Raw genomic sequence first — 17,928 nt, forward strand, 5'->3', positions numbered from 1 at the left:
GATTTATTTGTGGGACTTTGTTTAATTCATTGTTTTCATAATAAAATCTGTCTTGTTTTTCAAATGCTCAACACACTGTCATCTTAAAGCAATTTCAGACCTGGAGACTGATGGTGGGGTTATTGGTGGAGGGATACTGGAGATTCCTAGCTTCTGTTTCTTGCTGTTTGGCTTAAAACCTGATGAGAACTTATATTTTAGTCATTCTGTGTTTCATCTTTTTGGTTTTCTCTGGCTGTGCTCTCTTGTGCTTCTGTCTCTCCTTTCATGAACAGTGATATTTCACAGCAGTTTCCAGGGGGATTAAGGATTTTTTTTTTTTAAATGTTCTTATAAAGAGCACGGAGATATTTACAGGAAAAATGCTATGTGGATAGAAAATGATATTGAGTCAGGATTCAAAGCTTATAGCAAATATAAAAAATGTATGAAATGAAATCCAGTTATTAAGAAATACATTTTTCAGGAACTGTTTCCCCACATGTCCAGAACCGAAAGGAATTGCAAAATCTTGTCTATTGGTTCTGAAGGGCCCTGAGCAATATCTTGCTGAAATATCTCATGCTGGTGTGTGTGAAGGTTTGTGATAGTGGGGAATTGTGAGAGTCCTTTCTTGAACTCCTCTCAAAGCACAGTAATGTGATGGGGAGTCATGTAGGTGTACCCTGTTGGTAAGCTGTGCTTCTCCAAAGAAGGTTTTCTAGGCAAAAAATAATCATGAAATTGTAAGATTAGTTTCTTGAATTTTCTCTATGGCATGATACTTGTTACTGGATTGAAAAATTTTTCCTAACTTTGATTTTAGGATAAAGAAGGTGGTTTTATGGTAAGGGATTCCAGTCAACCAGGCATGTACACGGTCTCCCTTTATACAAAGTTTGGAGGGTAAGTTCTCCATCAATCATCTCTCCTTAAGAGTTTTTATATGAAGTTCCTATATAGTTTGCATGGATTCCTAATTTTCAAAAAATATGCTGCGTTTCAGCACTAAACAAGATCTAAACTTGATTTCTAAAGTCTGTCCTAGTTTTTGTATTCATACTTCCTATACTTGGTAATTTTTCTTATGGTTTTCTGTGTGTGTGTGTGTGTGTGTGTGTGTTTATGTTGCAAATGTCTATAGAAACTTTGGCAACATTCAAGAAATAATTCCTGTGCCCCGAGCTAAACACTAAGGTTATCACAGTGAACAAAGTAGGTACAGACCCTGCCCTCCGATAGCTTTGTGGGGGATTCAGACAAGCAAAGAGGCAGTTATGGTAGTATGTGAGTAGGTCCTGTGCTCAGAGAGAACGTGTGTATGTGTGTGGGGGATGGTACACAGCCCAAAGATACCCCCAGTTCATCACAAATACAGTCTGGGACATCTAGCTAGACCTGATACATCATGAGGGCAGAAGTTGGAGGGAGAGGAAAGAGTGTTTCTGACTTAGCAAACTCCCCAGGCCCAGAATTGAGTGAGGATATGATAAGTTCTAGGAACTGACAAAAGCGTCTTATAGCTGGAAGGGGAGGGGTGGGGTGAGGGAGGAAGGAGAACCCTAAGAGATAAAAGTAGAGGTCAGCTCACGTCAATGTCAAGGAGCTTGACTTAAAGAGCAGAGGGAGTTCCCTTGAAAGGATCTTTAGCAAGAGATGACTTGAGGAGATCTGTGTTATTATAAAAAGATATCTAAAACAGAATTTGCACATTTTTTATAAGTCAGCTTATTCACTTTTGGAAGCTCCAGACGTCTGCAGGTTTACATCAATAGCAGGGACAAAGAACCTTAGCCAGACAGGAACTATTTTAAGACTTTTCACTGTTGGCAGATGGAATTGGTTAATCTTCTCTTTCATAATCTCTTGCAACGGCCAAGTATGTCATCAGTGACCCCTTTAAAAACTTCCACCTGTTAATGTGAAAGGCAAAGCTGGGAAGAACATGGGGAAAAATAAAGGTTGTGCAGAGACTAGAAGTGGGTATATGTAGGGACCTGTTGTTGCTGGTGGAAAACATCTTAAGAATGAAGTTACGTGATTCTGACTTGGCACTAACACATTTGGATTTTTGTTTCAGCGAGGGCTCGTCAGGTTTCAGGCATTATCATATAAAGGAAACAACAACTTCCCCCAAGAAGTATTATCTGGCAGAAAAACATGCATTTGGTTCCATTCCTGAGATCATTGAATATCACAAGCACAACGCAGCAGGTAAGGGAACTGTTCAAACATTTTTCAAATAGAGGGACATTGTGATGGGTTCTTCCTTGGGCAGTTTCAGTTTATAGTTAATTGCAGAATGTGATTAGTCTAAAATTATTGCCTATTAAGGAGTTGAAACATACAAAGAAAAGTGGAAATCATGTTAAGTCTTGTAAAAAGCTGTCTTGATTGTAGGACATGAGATACTCTTGTATACGGTAAATGTTCACATTTCTGGGATTTATACCCTTGGTACCGACAAAGACTCTTTGCTTGACCAAGCTTTAGTTGGGCTCTGGAACCATCTCCTAGACCCATTTGTGCACTTTCTTGTAAAATCCAGTTTTAGCAAGAACTCTGCTAAGCAGCTTAAGCAGAATTCCCACCTTGACATCTGATATCTGCTCACATTCAATATCTGATCAAGTTCCTTATTTTCCACCAGGTGAGGTCTCATCAGGTTGGCTTGTCTTCAGCAACTTCCTTTTAGATTGGTGTATCCCAGAAGCCCGCACTCCCCAGCATTTCTTTATTTTATTTTATTTTACTTTTTAAAATTTTATTTATTTTTATTTTTTATTACATTTTTAAATTGTCTTATTAGGATATAATGTATGATTAGCCCTAAGGGCTCCCCAACATTTTCTTAGTCATTTTCCGTCCACTGACCCCAACACTACTCCGTGGCTGTCAATCCCCATTGGTCCACGCTATATTTGGAGTTGAGTCCAATCTCTCTTGAATTCTAAAATCCGATTGCAGTGGTCCCTGTACCAATCACAGTGGTCGTAAGTAAAATCTGCCTTACCATCTTTCGAGGTTTCATTGAATAGTTTCCTTTCTTTAACTGTATGAAGCTAAAACCCTAGATGTGTCTATGTCAGAGTTGTCATGGAAGCTGTGAGACAAGCCCAGGGTTTAGGGCTGTACTATTGGCTTCCAAAGACTGATCATGTCCTGGGCAAGTTTTCCATCTTCCTGAATCTCTGCTATACTTACTATCGGAGTGGGAACAAACCAAACGCCAAAAAACAGAAACCACATTCATGCCCATGCTCTCAGATAATGATAGAAACTGTTATTAGGGTATAATTTAAATATCATAAAAATCACCCATTTAAAGTGTACAATTCAGTGGTCATTAGTATATTTAGAGTGGTGCCAAGTATTACCATAATCTAAGAACATTTTTTAACTTATTTATTTATTTTTATTAATTTCTTTTCAGCGTAATAGAATTCATTGTTTATGCACCACACTCAGTGCTCCATGCAATCCGTGCCCTCTCTAATACCCACCACGTGGTTCCCCCAACCTCCCACCCCCCGCCCCTTCAAAACCCTCAGATTGTTTTTCAGAGTCCATAGTCTCTCATGGTTCACCTCCCCTTCCAATTTCCCTCAACTCCCTTCTCCTCTCTGTCTAAGAACATTTTTATCATCCCTAAAAGAAATCTTGAATGCATCACTGGTCACCCCCCGGCCCCCTTTCATCAATCCAGCCCCTGGCAACCAGTAATCTATTTGCTGTCTCTACAGATGTGCCTATTCTAGACATTCAAGATAAATGGAATCATACAGTATGTGGTCTGTTGTGACTGGCTTGTGTGACTTAACATTATGTTTCTGACATTTGTCCATGTTGTACCTGTATAAGTGCTCCATTCTTTTTCTTGACAAATAATCAACTGTGTGGTTTGTTTTTTTTTAATCCATTTCATCATCATTCATCAGTTGGTGGACATCTGGCTTGTTTCCACATTTTGGTTGTTAATAATAATGCCGTTGTGAAAATTTGTCTATAAGTTTTTACATGAAAATATCTTCTTCACTTCTCTGGGTGACTTCCCTGGGAGTGAATTTTCTGGGTTCTATGTTAACTTTATGTTTAACATGTGAGGAGCCACTTTCATATCAATTTATACCCCAAAGATCTTTTTCTTATCTCTTATTCTGTTATATTTTAGTATTCACATTTCCTTCCTTTCTTTCTTGATTTCTTTCTTTCTTTCTTGCTTGCTTGCTTTCCTGTGTTTGTGTGTTCTTGTATAATTTTTATTCTTCACCATTATCTAAGTTCACTCATTGAGCAGACACATTTTGGGTGCCTATTACATGGCAGGAACTGAGTCTGGCTCTAGGGAAACTATGGTGGACTAGAGAGTTTTTGATCCTGGCTCTCTCAGCTCTTACCGTCTGGTGGGGGAGACAGAGAAGTATGTAACCATTTAGAGTTACCGTGAGGTATGCTGTAACGGAAGAAACAAGGAGTGTTGTGGGGGCTCACGGGAGAGACATCTGCCTTCCTTCGTATTTAGTGCTGTAGGCAACTTACATTAAAGTGTCTAACCTACTTCACCGATTTCCAAAGTGGTTAGTATTCCCAGTTGTTGGCATTTTATTCCATTTTTTCCCCAAATTTTTATTTAATTCTAGTTAGTTAACATATGGCATAATAATTGGTTTCAGGAGTAGAATTAAGTGGTTCCTCACTTACATACAACACCCAGCGTTCATCCTAACTGCCCTCCTTAATACCCATCACCCATGGAGCCCATCCCCCACCTCCCTCCATCAACCCTCAGTTTGCTCTCTATAGTGAAGAATCTCTCTCTCTCTCTCTCTTTTTTTTTCTTTAAATTTTGTATGTTTATCTGAGAGAGAGAGAGAGTGCATGGAGTGGGAGAGGAGCAGAGGGAGAGGAAGAAGCAGACTCCCCACTGGCAGGGGGCCTGATGCGGGGCTAGATCCTGGGACTCCAGGATTATGACCCTAGCTGAAGGGAGATACTCAACCAACTGAGCCCCTCAGGTGTCCCAAGAGTCTCTTATGGTTTGTTTCCCTCCCTCTTTTTTCCTCCCTCCCATATGTTCATCTGTTTTGTTTCTTAAATTCCACAGATGAGTGAAATCATATGGTAGTTGTCTTTCTCTGACTTACTTTGCTTAGCACAATACTCTAGCTCCATCCACATTGTTGCAAATGGCAAGATTTCGTTCTTTTTGATGACTGAGTAATATTTCATTGTTTATATACCACATCTTCTTTATCCATTCATCTGTTGAAGGGCATTTGGGATCTTTCCCGAGTTTGGCTACTGTTGATAATGCTGCTATAAACATTGGGGTTCACGAACCCCTCTGAATCAGTATTTTTGAATCCTTTGTGTAAATATCTACTAGTACAATGGCTAGATTATAAGGCAGAACCCTTTGAGGACCCACATACTGTTTTCCAGAGTGGCTGCACCAGTTTGCATTCCCACCAACAGTGTATGAGGGCGTTCCTTTCTCCGAATCCTCACCAACACCTGTTGTTTCCTGTGTTGTTAATTTTAGACTGGTGCTAAGTTCTGACTGGTGTGAGGTGGTATCTCATTATGGTTTTGATTTGTATTTCCCTGATGCTGAGTGATGTTGAGTATTTTTTCATGTGTCTGTTGGCCATCTGGATGACTTCTTTGGAAAAATGTCTATTTATGGCTTCTGCCATTTCTTAACATTAAACTAACTAGATTAACATTAAATTAACTGGATTAATTTGTTTTTTGGGTGTTGAGTTGGATAAGTTCTTTATAGATGTTGGATACTAGCCTTTTATCTGATATAACATTTGCAAATATCTTCTCCCATTCTGTACCTTTTCGTTTTGTTGATTGTTTCCTTTGCTGTCCAGAAGATTTTATCTTGGGCACCTGGATGGCTCAGTCAGTTAAGCATCTGTTTTTGGATCAGGGCATGATCCCAGGGTCCTGGCATCTAGCCCTGCATTGGTCTCTTTGCTCATCGAAGAGCTTACTTCTCCCTCTTCCTCTGCCTGTGGCTATGCCTACTTGTTCTCTCTCTCTCTCTCTGTCAAATAAATAAACAAAAATCTTCAAAAAAAAAGAAAAGATTTTTATGTTGATGAGGCCCCAATAGTTCTTTTTTACTTTTCTTTGCCTTGCCTCTGGATTTTTGTCTAGTAAGAAGTTGCTATGGCTGAGGTCAAAGAGGTGGTTTGCTCCCTGTGCTTCCTCTGGGATTTTGATGGTTTCCCATCTCATGTTTAGGTCTTTCATCCACTTTGAATTTATTTTTGTGTATAGTATAAAGAGTGGTCCAGTTTCATTCCTCTGTAGGTTGTTGTCCTGTTTTCTCAACACCACTTGTTGAAGAAACTTTTTTCCTTTGGACATTCCTTCCTGCTTTGTCGAAGATAAGTTGGCCATTATAGTTGAGGGTACGCTTTTGGGTTTTCTATTCTGTTCCATTGATCTGTGTGTCTGTTCTTGTGCCAGTACCATGCTGTCTCAATGATTACAGCTTCGTAATAGAGCTTGAAGTCTGGCATCACGATGCCTCCAGCTTTGCTTTTCTTTTTCAGCGTTGCTTTAGCTATTGGGTCCTGCTGTTGATAGTTTGGAGCCCCATATTTATGCTAAGATTACTAGTATTGAGTTATTCAAGGTGAATCACTTTAATTTTAATAGATTACCATAATTCCCTTTCATAGTTCAGATCATATTTGAAAAGAACACGAAATAATAATTGATAATAGCTGTTAGAAACTTTTCAACATTTTACTTATATTTTGCCTTTTTAAAGATTGTATTTATTTATTTGGGGGAGGCAGAGGGAGAGAGAGAGAGAAGCAGATTCCCTACTGAGCAGGGATCCCAGTGTGGTGCTCGATCCCAGGACAGCAGGATCATGACATAGCCAAAGGCAGACACTCAACCAACTGAGCCATCAGGCACCCCACCTTTTAACATTTTAAAAAATGTGTGAGACTACGCTAGCTAGCTGAGTGCTTGGTAAACACTGCGGTATTGAAAAGACAGTGTTTGTTGAGTGAATAAAAACATATATATGTAAAAAAGTTTTTTATGTCTCATAAAAATATGAAATTGTTAATTCAAAGAACAGGATCATCTTCTTCCTGCCTGCTTTCCTTTCTTTTTATATTTTGTTAGCATAGAGCAGAGTTTTGTGTGTATACACAGGATGAGCGCTAAGTGGACGAATGAATGCCCTTTATACATGAGTGTCTAAGTTTAGAGCTTTTACATGCAGAATGATTAAGAATGAGTTCAATTTCGGGGATTCTGGGTGGCTCAGTGGATTTAGCCTCTGCCTTCGGCTCAGGTCATGATCCCAGGGTTCTCAGATCGAGCCCCGCATCGGGCTCTCTGCTTCGGCGGGGAGCCTGCCCCCCACCCCCGCTCTGCCTGCCTCTCTGCCCACTTGTGATCTCTGTCTGTCAAATAAATTAAAAAAAAAAAAATCTTAAGAAAAGAATGAGTTTAATTAAAAAAAAAAGAATAAGTTCAATTCCAATGCTTTCTCTAACTTGCAGGACTTGTCACAAGACTGCGGTACCCAGTCAGTACGAAGGGGAAAAATGCTCCAACCACTGCAGGCTTCAGCTATGGTAACTCATTTTTGTAGTTGCCCTGACTAATTTCCCTTAGAAAAAAACATCCGTTACCGCAAGACCAATTGAGATGTTTAGAATTCCACACAGTAGAACTGTTTTTATCATTGTATAGTATGGGTTTTTAGATGATTGTACTTGTAGCTATGGAAACCCTAGATTTTCTGCTTTCATCCTTATTTATAATTCGGCAGAAAACTTTCTCTTAGTGAAAAATAAACATTACCATGTTATTTCTACAATAAATCAAATCCTTTTCTGGCTCTCAGCAGCTTGATTGGTTACTTACAGTAAAGTAAGGATGGAGGAAATAAAGAAGACCTCCAACCTGACTGTCTTGGTTGCTTCTAGCCAAAGCCTTTTAAACAGAAGATTAAAGGAGAAAGTATTAGGATTTTGTTTTTTTCTGAGTATCTTTAAGCTCTATTATTATTAGCCCATTATTTAGCATCTTCTTGCCTTCTCTTGTTCACTTTGGTTATATTCTGATGGCTTAGTAGGGAGGGAGTACGTCCTCCCCAGGGGATGGAAAGTCACCGTTTGCAGTTTGGGTGTAGGTGGCAAGTCTGTTCTATGTTTAACCATATTATCCTGTGACTTTGACATTGACCCTAGTTGTTGCTTCTCTGTTTCCCACTGATTGATGCTGCGTTCTCCTTATTAAATGTTACTGCTTCCCCCCTCTGTCTCACAGAAAAATGGGAGATCAATCCCTCAGAACTGACCTTTATGAGGGAACTGGGGAGCGGACTGTTTGGAGTGGTGAGGCTGGGCAAGTGGAGGGCTCAGTACAAGGTGGCAATCAAAGCCATTAGGGAAGGTGCCATGTGCGAGGAAGACTTTATAGAAGAAGCTAAAGTGATGATGTAAGTTACCCTGTTCTTTCTGGTTCCTCTTTTTGCATTAAAAAGTAGCCTCCCACCAGCCAATAGCCCCGCAGGCTTCTTTTCCTATGGTAACTATGTGTATGCATGACTTCTCCCCCCAGGAAGCTGACACACCCGAAGCTAGTACAGCTGTACGGTGTATGCACCCAGCAGAAACCGATTTACATTGTTACCGAGTTCATGGAGAGGGGCTGTCTTCTGAATTTCCTCCGACAGAGACAAGGTCATTTTAGTCGAGATGTGCTGCTGAGCATGTGTCAAGATGTGTGTGAAGGCATGGACTACCTGGAGAGAAACAGCTTCATCCACAGAGATCTGGTAATCTCGACCGCCCGCATTCCCATTCACTGGCCGAATTCCTTTGTAACATTGGGGCAGCAAATGAACGATGATGAATTAATATCTCTGTTCTCAACGGTGTTTCACCGTTATCTTTAAACTTGGTAAATTTAACTTGCCTCGTAATTGAACAGAAAACTCTTGATCACATCTGATACATGTAATGCATAATTACATAGGCAATTGCATTAATAATACATAACTACCTAGGTCATTGTTTCTAAGCAGCTTACTATATATTAACTATTTGATCTCCATAAGAATCTCATGTAAGAGCTAGTCACAACAGTCTTTCTTTCTTTTTTTTTTTTAATTTTTTTTAAGATTTTTTATTTATTTGACAGACAGAGATCACAAGTAGGCAGAGAGGCAGGCAGAGAGAGAGAGAGAGAGAGAGAGGAGGAAGCAGGCTCCCTGCTGAGCAGAGAGCCTGACGCGGGGCTCGATTCCAGGACCCTGGGATCACGACCCGAGCGGAAGGCAGAGGCTCTAACCCACTGAGCCACCCAGGCGCCCCCACAACAGTCTTTCTGACCATTGTTGTCTGATAGAGAAGAAAATTAGCTTTAGAGAAGGGAAATGACTGACTGGTCAGGTGATAAATGGGGAAGTTAAGGGTTGACTCCTCCTTTCACTAAATCCTACACTCTTTTCCACCTCACGTGATGTAAGCGGAAGTTAGAACAGAAATTCTTGGTTTATTTTCCTGATTTCTGAAGTCACTGGGAAACCATGGAGGCCCACATTAACGGCTGAAAATACTAGAAAAGGGAGTCTATTATTAATTCTAAAATATTGTGATGGAGACACTTCTTAATTTTTCCCCTCCCCTACTCTGTCTCCCTGTCTCCCCCATTTTTTTCTTTTCTTTTTCTTCTCTGCTTGTTTTTCTCAAATATGTCTATTTTCAGCCTGAAGACAGAACTGTCAGTTTCTGTTAAACCTTGAAGATGATTCTTTCACCAAAAAGCTTGTGATTCTCTACCTGGGACTTTTTAACATGTTTTAATTTTAACTTTCTTGTCATAAAGCATGGATTCATGTCTTCTGGAATAGCAGCAAAGCATTAAAAAAAATCAAATAATCACTTTAAGTAGGTATTGCTTTTATAGGAATTTAACATATATCAACTCATAAAGTCATTATAATAACCCTAAGAAGTAGGTATAGTTATTATTCTCACTTTACAGATGAGGAAACTGAGATATATATATAATAGGATAAAATTACTGACCAGTAGTCAAGTCTACTGTGAAGTCAGGATTTGAACCCAGGGAATTTGGCCCTAGAGTCCACACTATAGCTACTGTGTGCTGCGATCTTCAGACTTGGGGCATAATAAAGAGCTGATTGACTTTCAGTTGTGTTTTAGGGTAGTTATCTAATCTCTCTTGGGTTCTTTTTCTACATCTATAAATTGTGGGTGGGTTATAATATTGGTTTACTCACAAGACTGTTCCCCACCCCCCATCTTTACTGAGCCATAATTGACAAAATTGCATGTATTGAAAGTAAAGAACATCATGACTTGAGATATGTATACAGTATGAAATGATTATCAAAGTCAAGTTAATTATATCCATACCTCACATGCAGGGAGAATGCTTAAGGTATGCTCCCTTAGTAAACTATAAGGAAGCAAAGAAGTATTATTAATTATAGTTATCATGCTATCCTTCAGATCTTCAGAACATACTGAGTTCTACATTTTTTTTTTTTTTAAAGATTCCATATACAGGGCACCTGGGTGGCTCAGTGAGTTAAAGCCTCTGCCTTCAGTGCAGGTCATGATCTCAGGGTCCTGGGATCCAGCCCTGCATCTGGCTCGATCTCAGGGTCCTGGGATCAAGCCCTGCATCGGGCTCTCTGCTCAGTGGGGAGCTTGCTTCCTCCTCTCTCTCTGCCTCCTTCTCTGCCTACTTGTGATCTCTGTCTGTCAAATAAATAAATAAAATCTTTAAAAAAAATTTGTAAAGATTCCATATACAAAGGATATCGTAGAGTATTTGTCTTTCCTTCGGGCCTCTTTCGTTTAGCATAATGCCTTCCAGGTTCATCAGTGTTGTCACAAGGACAAGATTTTTTTTATGGCTGAATAATATGGCACTGTATAGATAGTCGACATCATCTTTATGCGCTCATCGTTGATGGACAATTAATTATTTTGTAGCTTGGCTATTGTTGGTAATGTTCCTATGAATATGGGAGTTCAGACATCTCTTTGAGGTACTGATTTCATTTCTTTTTCTTTTTTCTTTTATTTTTTAAAATATTTTATTTATTTATTTGACAGAGATCACAAGTAGGCAGAGAGGCAGGCAGTGAGAGAAGAGGAAGCAGGCTCCCTGCTGAGCAGAGAGCCTGATTCTCGGGACCTGATCCCAGGAGCCCAAGATCGTGACCTGAGCCGAAGGCAGTGGCTTAACCCACTGAGCCATGCAGGCGCCCCCATTTCTTTTTCGATATAGTTGGAAGTAGAATTGCTGGATCATATGGCAATTTTACTTTTAATTTTTTGAGTAAACTCTGGCCTGTTTTCCATAATGGCTGTAGCAATTTACATCCCACAAATAGTATACAAGGGTTCCCCTTTCTCCACTTTTTCTTTCTTGACAACTTTTGTCCTCTCTTGTGTTTTTGGTAATAGCCATCCTGACAGGTGTGAGGTGACATCTCATTGTGGTTTTGATTTGCATTTACCTAATGAAAATGATGTTGAACACCTTTTCATGGACCTGTTGGCCATTTGTGGGTTGTTGTTGTTTTTTTTAATTGTATATTCAGGTTCTTTGCTTCTTTTAAAAATTGAATTATTTGCTTTTTTGGTATTGAGTTGTGAGAGTTCTTTATGTATTTTATATATTAGCTCTTTATCAGATGTGTGGTTTTACAAATCATTTTTCCTATTCTGTAGTTTCCCTTTATATTTTGTTGATTGTTTCCTTTGCTGTGCAAAGGTTTTTATTCTAATGTAGACCAATTATCTATTTTTGGTTTTGTTGCTTGTGCTTTTGGTGTCATATCCAAAAACTCACCAGTGAAACCATCTGGCGCCAGGCTTTTCCTTTGCAAGACTGTTTTAAAGATTGCATTACGTGACTGGTGCAAAGGACTCTGTATGGTACATGTGATATAGATAACATTCATTATTGTTATTATGTTCAGTGATGGTAAAGAACACGTCTGTCATTTTGAAAGTTGTGAACTAAGCATCTTCCTCTTTTTCTGAACTTTCAAAACTGATGAAAATCGAATGCCTACATGAGTGTGGCAGACTACATCTGTCCACACAGACCATATCTGGGTGAAAGCAATTCTGATAATTTTAGGCTTATGATATTGACATTACTGTGGTAGGTTTGTGTCACCCCTGAAGGAAAGATTCTGATGCTCCTATCGTTTGGGCAAAGAATGCTGTTGACCATGACGTGAAGTAATAATGAGGTATCCCTATAGCAAGATGGGGGCAAATCGGGGAACTTCAGAAGAGACTCTTGGGCGCCTGGGTGGCTCAGTGGGTTAAGCCGCTGCCTTCAGCTCAGGTCATGATCTCAGGGTCCTGGGATCTAGTCCCGCATCGGGCTCTCTGCTCAGCGGGGAGCCTGCTTCCCTCTCTCTCTCTCTGCCTGCCTCTCCATCTACTTGTGATTTCTCTCTGTCAGATAAATAAATAAAATCTTAAAAAAAAAAAAAAAGAGACTCTTAAAATGCATTCAGCAGGAATAATCTCATATAAGTGGAATTGCCACATGCAGAGAATAGAGCGCCAGAAATGTCAGGAAAAAAATGCATCTTAACCCATACGTTGTGGCATTAAAAATATTACCATGTTTTCCTTCTGAGAAATACTGTCTTTTTCCCAAACTGTTTTCTTGAATTTTGTGCTCTTAAAGAATAGGCAAGAAAATATAATTTAAATAATTCAGAATTATATTTGACCAATTCCATATGACATATTACAATATACTGGAAACATTATAAAAGACAAGGTGAACTATGTTACATATGGCTGTTTTGTTCTGCTTTGTTTTGTTTTTTGGCTGAGATTGGGATGGCCAATTACTGAGCAAAGCTGTTGGGTGAAACATCGGTTACCTATCACTTTGATTATTGTGTGTTATTAAATTCACCTAATGAGAACCTGGATTAAGGACTTCGAGAGATGTTGTCATTATCAATAAGAAAATCTGACAGTTTAATAAGAATAGAAATGGGAGGGGAAGAAAGTAGTTTGACCTTCTTAGTATTCGTTTAGGGATGACAGTTGGCAAAGTTATATAATCGTGCCTTAATTGCACATATGACTTTCTGACCTCTCTTTCTACTCATTTTTTCAAATATATGTTGGAGACATTTCCACAGGAATAAACTGAATTTATAAAAAGACGTTCCCACCTTCTGTAAATGTTGACTGGGTTATATTAAATTTAACGTAAACAGAATTTATATTTTTCTACTTTATAAAACTTTGTAACTAATACACCATTGAAATGTTGTTTTCCAGGCTGCCAGAAATTGCCTAGTTAATGAGGCCGGAATTGTAAAAGTATCAGATTTTGGAATGGCCAGGTAAGGCTGAGTCTATGTAAATATTTTCTGTAAATTTCAGGTTTAATTAATATGTACCTCTGAAGGTTCAGAAAGCCTGATTTTTTTTGGTTTTTTTTTTTGCAGTTTGTGTCAACTTCTTTTTCTGAAGCTTATTGAAGAGCTGTTTTTAAACCACATCTTTTGTGATATTAGCAAAATATTTGTAGTATCCATCATTTTCATAGGAAGGCTAATTGATTTTTCTGCTTTTTAGTGTGTTTTTGATGGAAGGCAGTAAAATAAATTAGATTATATTTGGAAAAGTTTCCTTGCTGAACCGATCTGTTTTACTGTTATTGTGAGCTTTTTCCCAGGTGACAAATTGTTGGGAAATTATGACTGCTTTATGCTTTATTATGAGGCATCAGATGATAGTCACATCAGCTTGTAGAATCAATAAACATGGGGGTGTGGGGGGGTGCCTGGGTGGCTCAGTCATTAAGCATCTACCTTCAGCTCAGGTCGTGACCTCAGGGTCCTGGAATCAAGCCCCGCATGGGGTCTCTGCTCAGCAGGAAGCCTGCTTCTCCCTCTCCCACTCCCACTCTTGTGTTCACTCTCTTGCTGTGTCTCTCTCTGTCAAATAAATAAATAAAATCTTAAAAATCTTAGAAAAAAAAAAGAATCAATAAGCATGGGAGTAATCTTCAGTGATGAAGTATAAAGGAAATCTTGTTAGCGGTTCTGAAATAAATAAATTCATTAAAAAACAGAGTATACATCGTGATGTTAGTTATACTGTCCACTAGGTGGGAGTATAGCCTGTTAAAGATTCTATTTTCATTTCTCCCTGGCCTGGGTTAGATTTCTGGAGTCTTTTGTTTTCACAGAAATGCGTTTAGGGGTAAAGTTCTTAGAATACCCAGTCTGTTGTGGTTTTATTCTCTTAATTTTTGTAATTTCAATAGAGTGTTAGATAAGACCTTTAAAAAGTATTGTTTGTCCTTTCCCTCCTCTGCGTCCATCACTCATCCGTATGTCCATCCTTAAAAATATGAGGTGCTGGGGTGCCTGGGTGGCTCAGTCGGTTAAGCTTCGGCTTTCGGCTCAGGTCATGATCTCAGGTCCTGGAATTGAGCCCTGAGTCGGGCTCTCTGCTCAGCAGGGAGCCTGCTTCCCCTTCTCTCTCTCTGCCTGCCTTTCTGCCTACTTGTGATCTCTGTCTGTCAAATAAATAAATAAAATCTTAAAAAAAAAAAAAAATGAGGTGCCTACTATGTACCAGGGTGTTAGGTTGAATGACAGCAGGAATAAGGCATATGAGCCCCCGCCGTACACAGCTCATTTTCAGGAAGAGAGAGAGAAAGACCTGAGAGCATCACAAAGAGAAAAACAAAGTGATGTGACCGAGAGGCAGTCAGTGTACCAAAGCCTCAGGCCCACAACACTTTTTTTGTTCAGCTTGTGAGCCAACAATGTTTTCCAATTTTTTTTTTTCTTTAAGATTTGATTTTTTTGAGAGAGAGAGAGAGACAGGGCAACCGAGATAGCAAGAGAAAGCTCAAAGAGGGAGGAGAGGGAGAAGCCGACTCCCCTCTGAGCAGGGAGCCCAAAGTGGAGCTTGATCCCGTAACCCTAGAATCATGACCTGAGCCAAAGGGTGTCGCTTAACTGATAAAGCCACCCAAGTGCCCCTGGTTTTCCAATTTTTAAATGGTTGGCAAAAAGTAAAAGAATTTTAGGACACATGAAAAATATCTGAAATTTGGGGTGCCTGGGTGGCTCAGTTGTTAAGCATATGCCTTTGGCTCAGGTCATGACCCTAGAGTCCCACGAGCGGGCGCCACATCGGGCTCCCTGCTCAGCAGGGAGCCTGCTTCTCCCCCTCCTGATCTCCCTTCTCGGTGTCTCTTTCTCTCTGTCAAATAAATAAATAAAATCTTAAAAAAAAAATCTGAAGTTCAAATGTCTGTGTCTGTAAATACTGGGACACAGCCTCACTCATGATGTGTTATCTATGGCCACTTTCACACAATGAAGGCAGATTTGGACAGTGGTGACAGAGTATATGGCCTGAAAAGTAGATCATCTTGTCCTTATTGATCATCTCGTCCTTTACAGACAAAGTGTGCTCCCCCTGAGCTAGAGGTCATGTGGGGTTGGGGAGGTGGGTGGACTCTGAGTGATGGCACAGACAGGGTGATGCTCGCTACATCCGGGGCTCTGGAAGACATCTTGGAGACTGGGATATTTGGATAGAGACCAGAAAGCCCGAAGCAACCAACGAGGTAGAGATCTGAGGATAAAATATCCCAGGGGGAAGAAACAGTGGGTATGAAAGCTTGAAATATGGGACAAGCCTGGGTCACCTCAGCACCAGGTCACACAGGCTGGGTTTAGCTTAACATGAGAGCAGGACTGTTGCCTGTCGGAGCAGAACTTACCCCGTGCTCTTCATGTGCTTTTTGTGAAGACTTTCCTCTGACAGGCTGTCCTCCCGTTTCCCATGCTGGATTTTTACACATCTGGCTTTCAGAAAATCTGTGCTTCTGCCTCAGCCCCTCTGGAACACTCAGACCCCCTGACGGACAGGCACGTTGATCCCACTCACAGTGGCTTGTTCCCATGCATCGGGGAAGTTGGTGCGATTATATGGCTGCGTTCTCACAGCTTTTAGAAATTAGCTTTGGGCGCCTGGGTGGCTCAGTGGGTTAAAGCCTCTGCCTTCGGCTCAGGTCATGATTCCAGGCTCTTGGGATCAAGCCCCACATCGGGCTCTCCGCTCCTTGGGGAGCCTGCTTTCTCCTCTCTCTCTCTGCCTGCCTCTCTGCCTATTTGTGATCTCTGTCTGTCAAATAAATAAATAAAATCTTAAAAAAAAAAAATTAGCTTTATGTGTTCATATACTACGTAAGCACATTCCTCTTGTAAATACGTATGGAGCACATTACAGAAAGGGCCTCAGTCTCCATCTCTACCTCCCGGATCCAGGGTCCTCCCCAGAGGTAGTCAAAGTTCTCAGGCTGTGTGTGTCCTTCCAGAAGGACGTAAGTATGTGTGCATAGCAAAAATTACAGAGTATCGTTTTGAGTGTGTGTGTGCGCGTGCGCACGTGAGGGAGGGATGTCATGGTATATAAATCCATACTCCTCCGTTTACCTCTGTCATTGTACAATTTGCTTTTTTCACTTGCTGTGGGTTTAACTTGTACCCCGTGTACTCGTGGGGGCCGAGAGCACATGTGCCTCCAAACACTCTGCACCACTTCCTTTAGAGCAGCTCTGCTTTAGATGTTTTACGTGTGGGGCCTTTGGGTTACATTTTGTTTAAAGAACAGAATTGCTTACCAAAAAAAAAAACAACAACAAAAACCTTAGCCAACTCTTTTATTGTGTCCTGCCTCTATTGCCTCATAAAAAAGAAAAACACACAGAAAACGGAAGTGCAGCTACGAATGTTACCATGTATCCCTCTCAAGCTGAGAGGAAGATGGAAATCACCAGGCGTGGCCACGGAGGCAAACATTTAGCTTCAACCGGATGCTCGTTGGACTTCAGTCAACTGTGTTTTTGATTCTAAGAGGGGGGGAAAGAAGGTAAAGAACATGTAGATCATAACCCAGAGGTGTAAACCTGTGGCGTGTCTTCCTTTAGGTATGTTCTGGACGATCAATACACAAGTTCTTCCGGTGCAAAATTTCCAGTGAAGTGGTGTCCACCTGAGGTGTTTAACTACAGTCGCTTCAGTAGCAAATCAGATGTCTGGTCATTTGGTAAGAACACGGTCCATTTTCCCCCAGCTCTAATCTGAACCATAAGTGGATGCATCCTTTGGTGATCCTTTATCCTTTTCTAGGTGTTTTAATGTGGGAAATATTCACTGAAGGCAAAATGCCTTTCGAGAAAAACACCAACTACGAAGTGGTAACCATGGTTACGCGGGGCCACCGACTCTACAGGCCGAAGCTGGCATCCAAACATGTGTATGAGGTGATGCTGAGATGTTGGCAGGAGGTAAAGAAAAAAAAAATGTTGTGCTTTCCTTCTCCCATCCAAGTACTAACCAGGCCGGACCCTAGTTGTGCTTTCCTTCTGAATCTTGAAAACACTTAGGGATCTGGGCTTGGTGGATTAATCATGCGTGGTCTCTACAGCCTAGGGAGTTAGTGCATGTGTTACATGATTTCAAACTAGGTAGAACACCAGCCCTCTCAAGTCAGTTCCAAATAATGGGAAGAAAAAGGTGAAGAAGCGGAAAATGATAAATAATTAGGATCATAAATTCAGGCTGCCGTCCCTCTCCCAAGCAGAAGTCTTGTCACGGTTGCCTGAGTCCGGGATGCGGGGAATGAGTCCTGAGAAGCAGCTCTTCTCTCACTGGACTACTTGTAGTGTTGAATTATTATGCTTTCACCAGAGGGGGTTTCTTTCACCAAACCTCAACTTCCCCCAGATCTCTTGACTCACAGTCTTTGGAAGTTTTCCTTCCTGGTGTATTGAAATGGCACCTTGTAGAAAAGATGAGACACCATAATAATTTTTGAAAGATAATAATATTAGCTTTATTGTGTGATA

The 17,928-nt window shown here is 40.4% G+C and overlaps 1 protein-coding gene across 2 annotated transcripts in view; it reads left to right on the forward strand.

Annotated features, from left to right (window-relative positions):
• Positions 1-17,928, forward strand: part of TEC (tec protein tyrosine kinase) — a 140,801-nt gene that overhangs the window by 121,295 nt on the left and 1,578 nt on the right. The window contains exons 10-17 of one of the 2 annotated variants that reach the window (XM_059161928.1): positions 806-885; positions 2,060-2,193; positions 7,521-7,595; positions 8,293-8,464; positions 8,587-8,803; positions 13,329-13,393; positions 17,008-17,126; positions 17,210-17,367. In XM_059161928.1, the coding sequence (XP_059017911.1) occupies positions 806-885; positions 2,060-2,193; positions 7,521-7,595; positions 8,293-8,464; positions 8,587-8,803; positions 13,329-13,393; positions 17,008-17,126; positions 17,210-17,367 (1,020 nt within the window). Of the gene's footprint in view, positions 1-805; positions 886-2,059; positions 2,194-7,520; positions 7,596-8,292; positions 8,465-8,586; positions 8,804-13,328; positions 13,394-13,498; positions 16,726-17,007; positions 17,127-17,209; positions 17,368-17,928 lie in introns of those variants that run through there. The other variant, XM_059161935.1, reaches the window with a different exon arrangement.

Source organism: Mustela lutreola, chromosome 1, assembly GCF_030435805.1.
Source record: "Mustela lutreola isolate mMusLut2 chromosome 1, mMusLut2.pri, whole genome shotgun sequence".
Lineage (NCBI taxonomy): Eukaryota > Metazoa > Chordata > Mammalia > Carnivora > Mustelidae > Mustela > Mustela lutreola.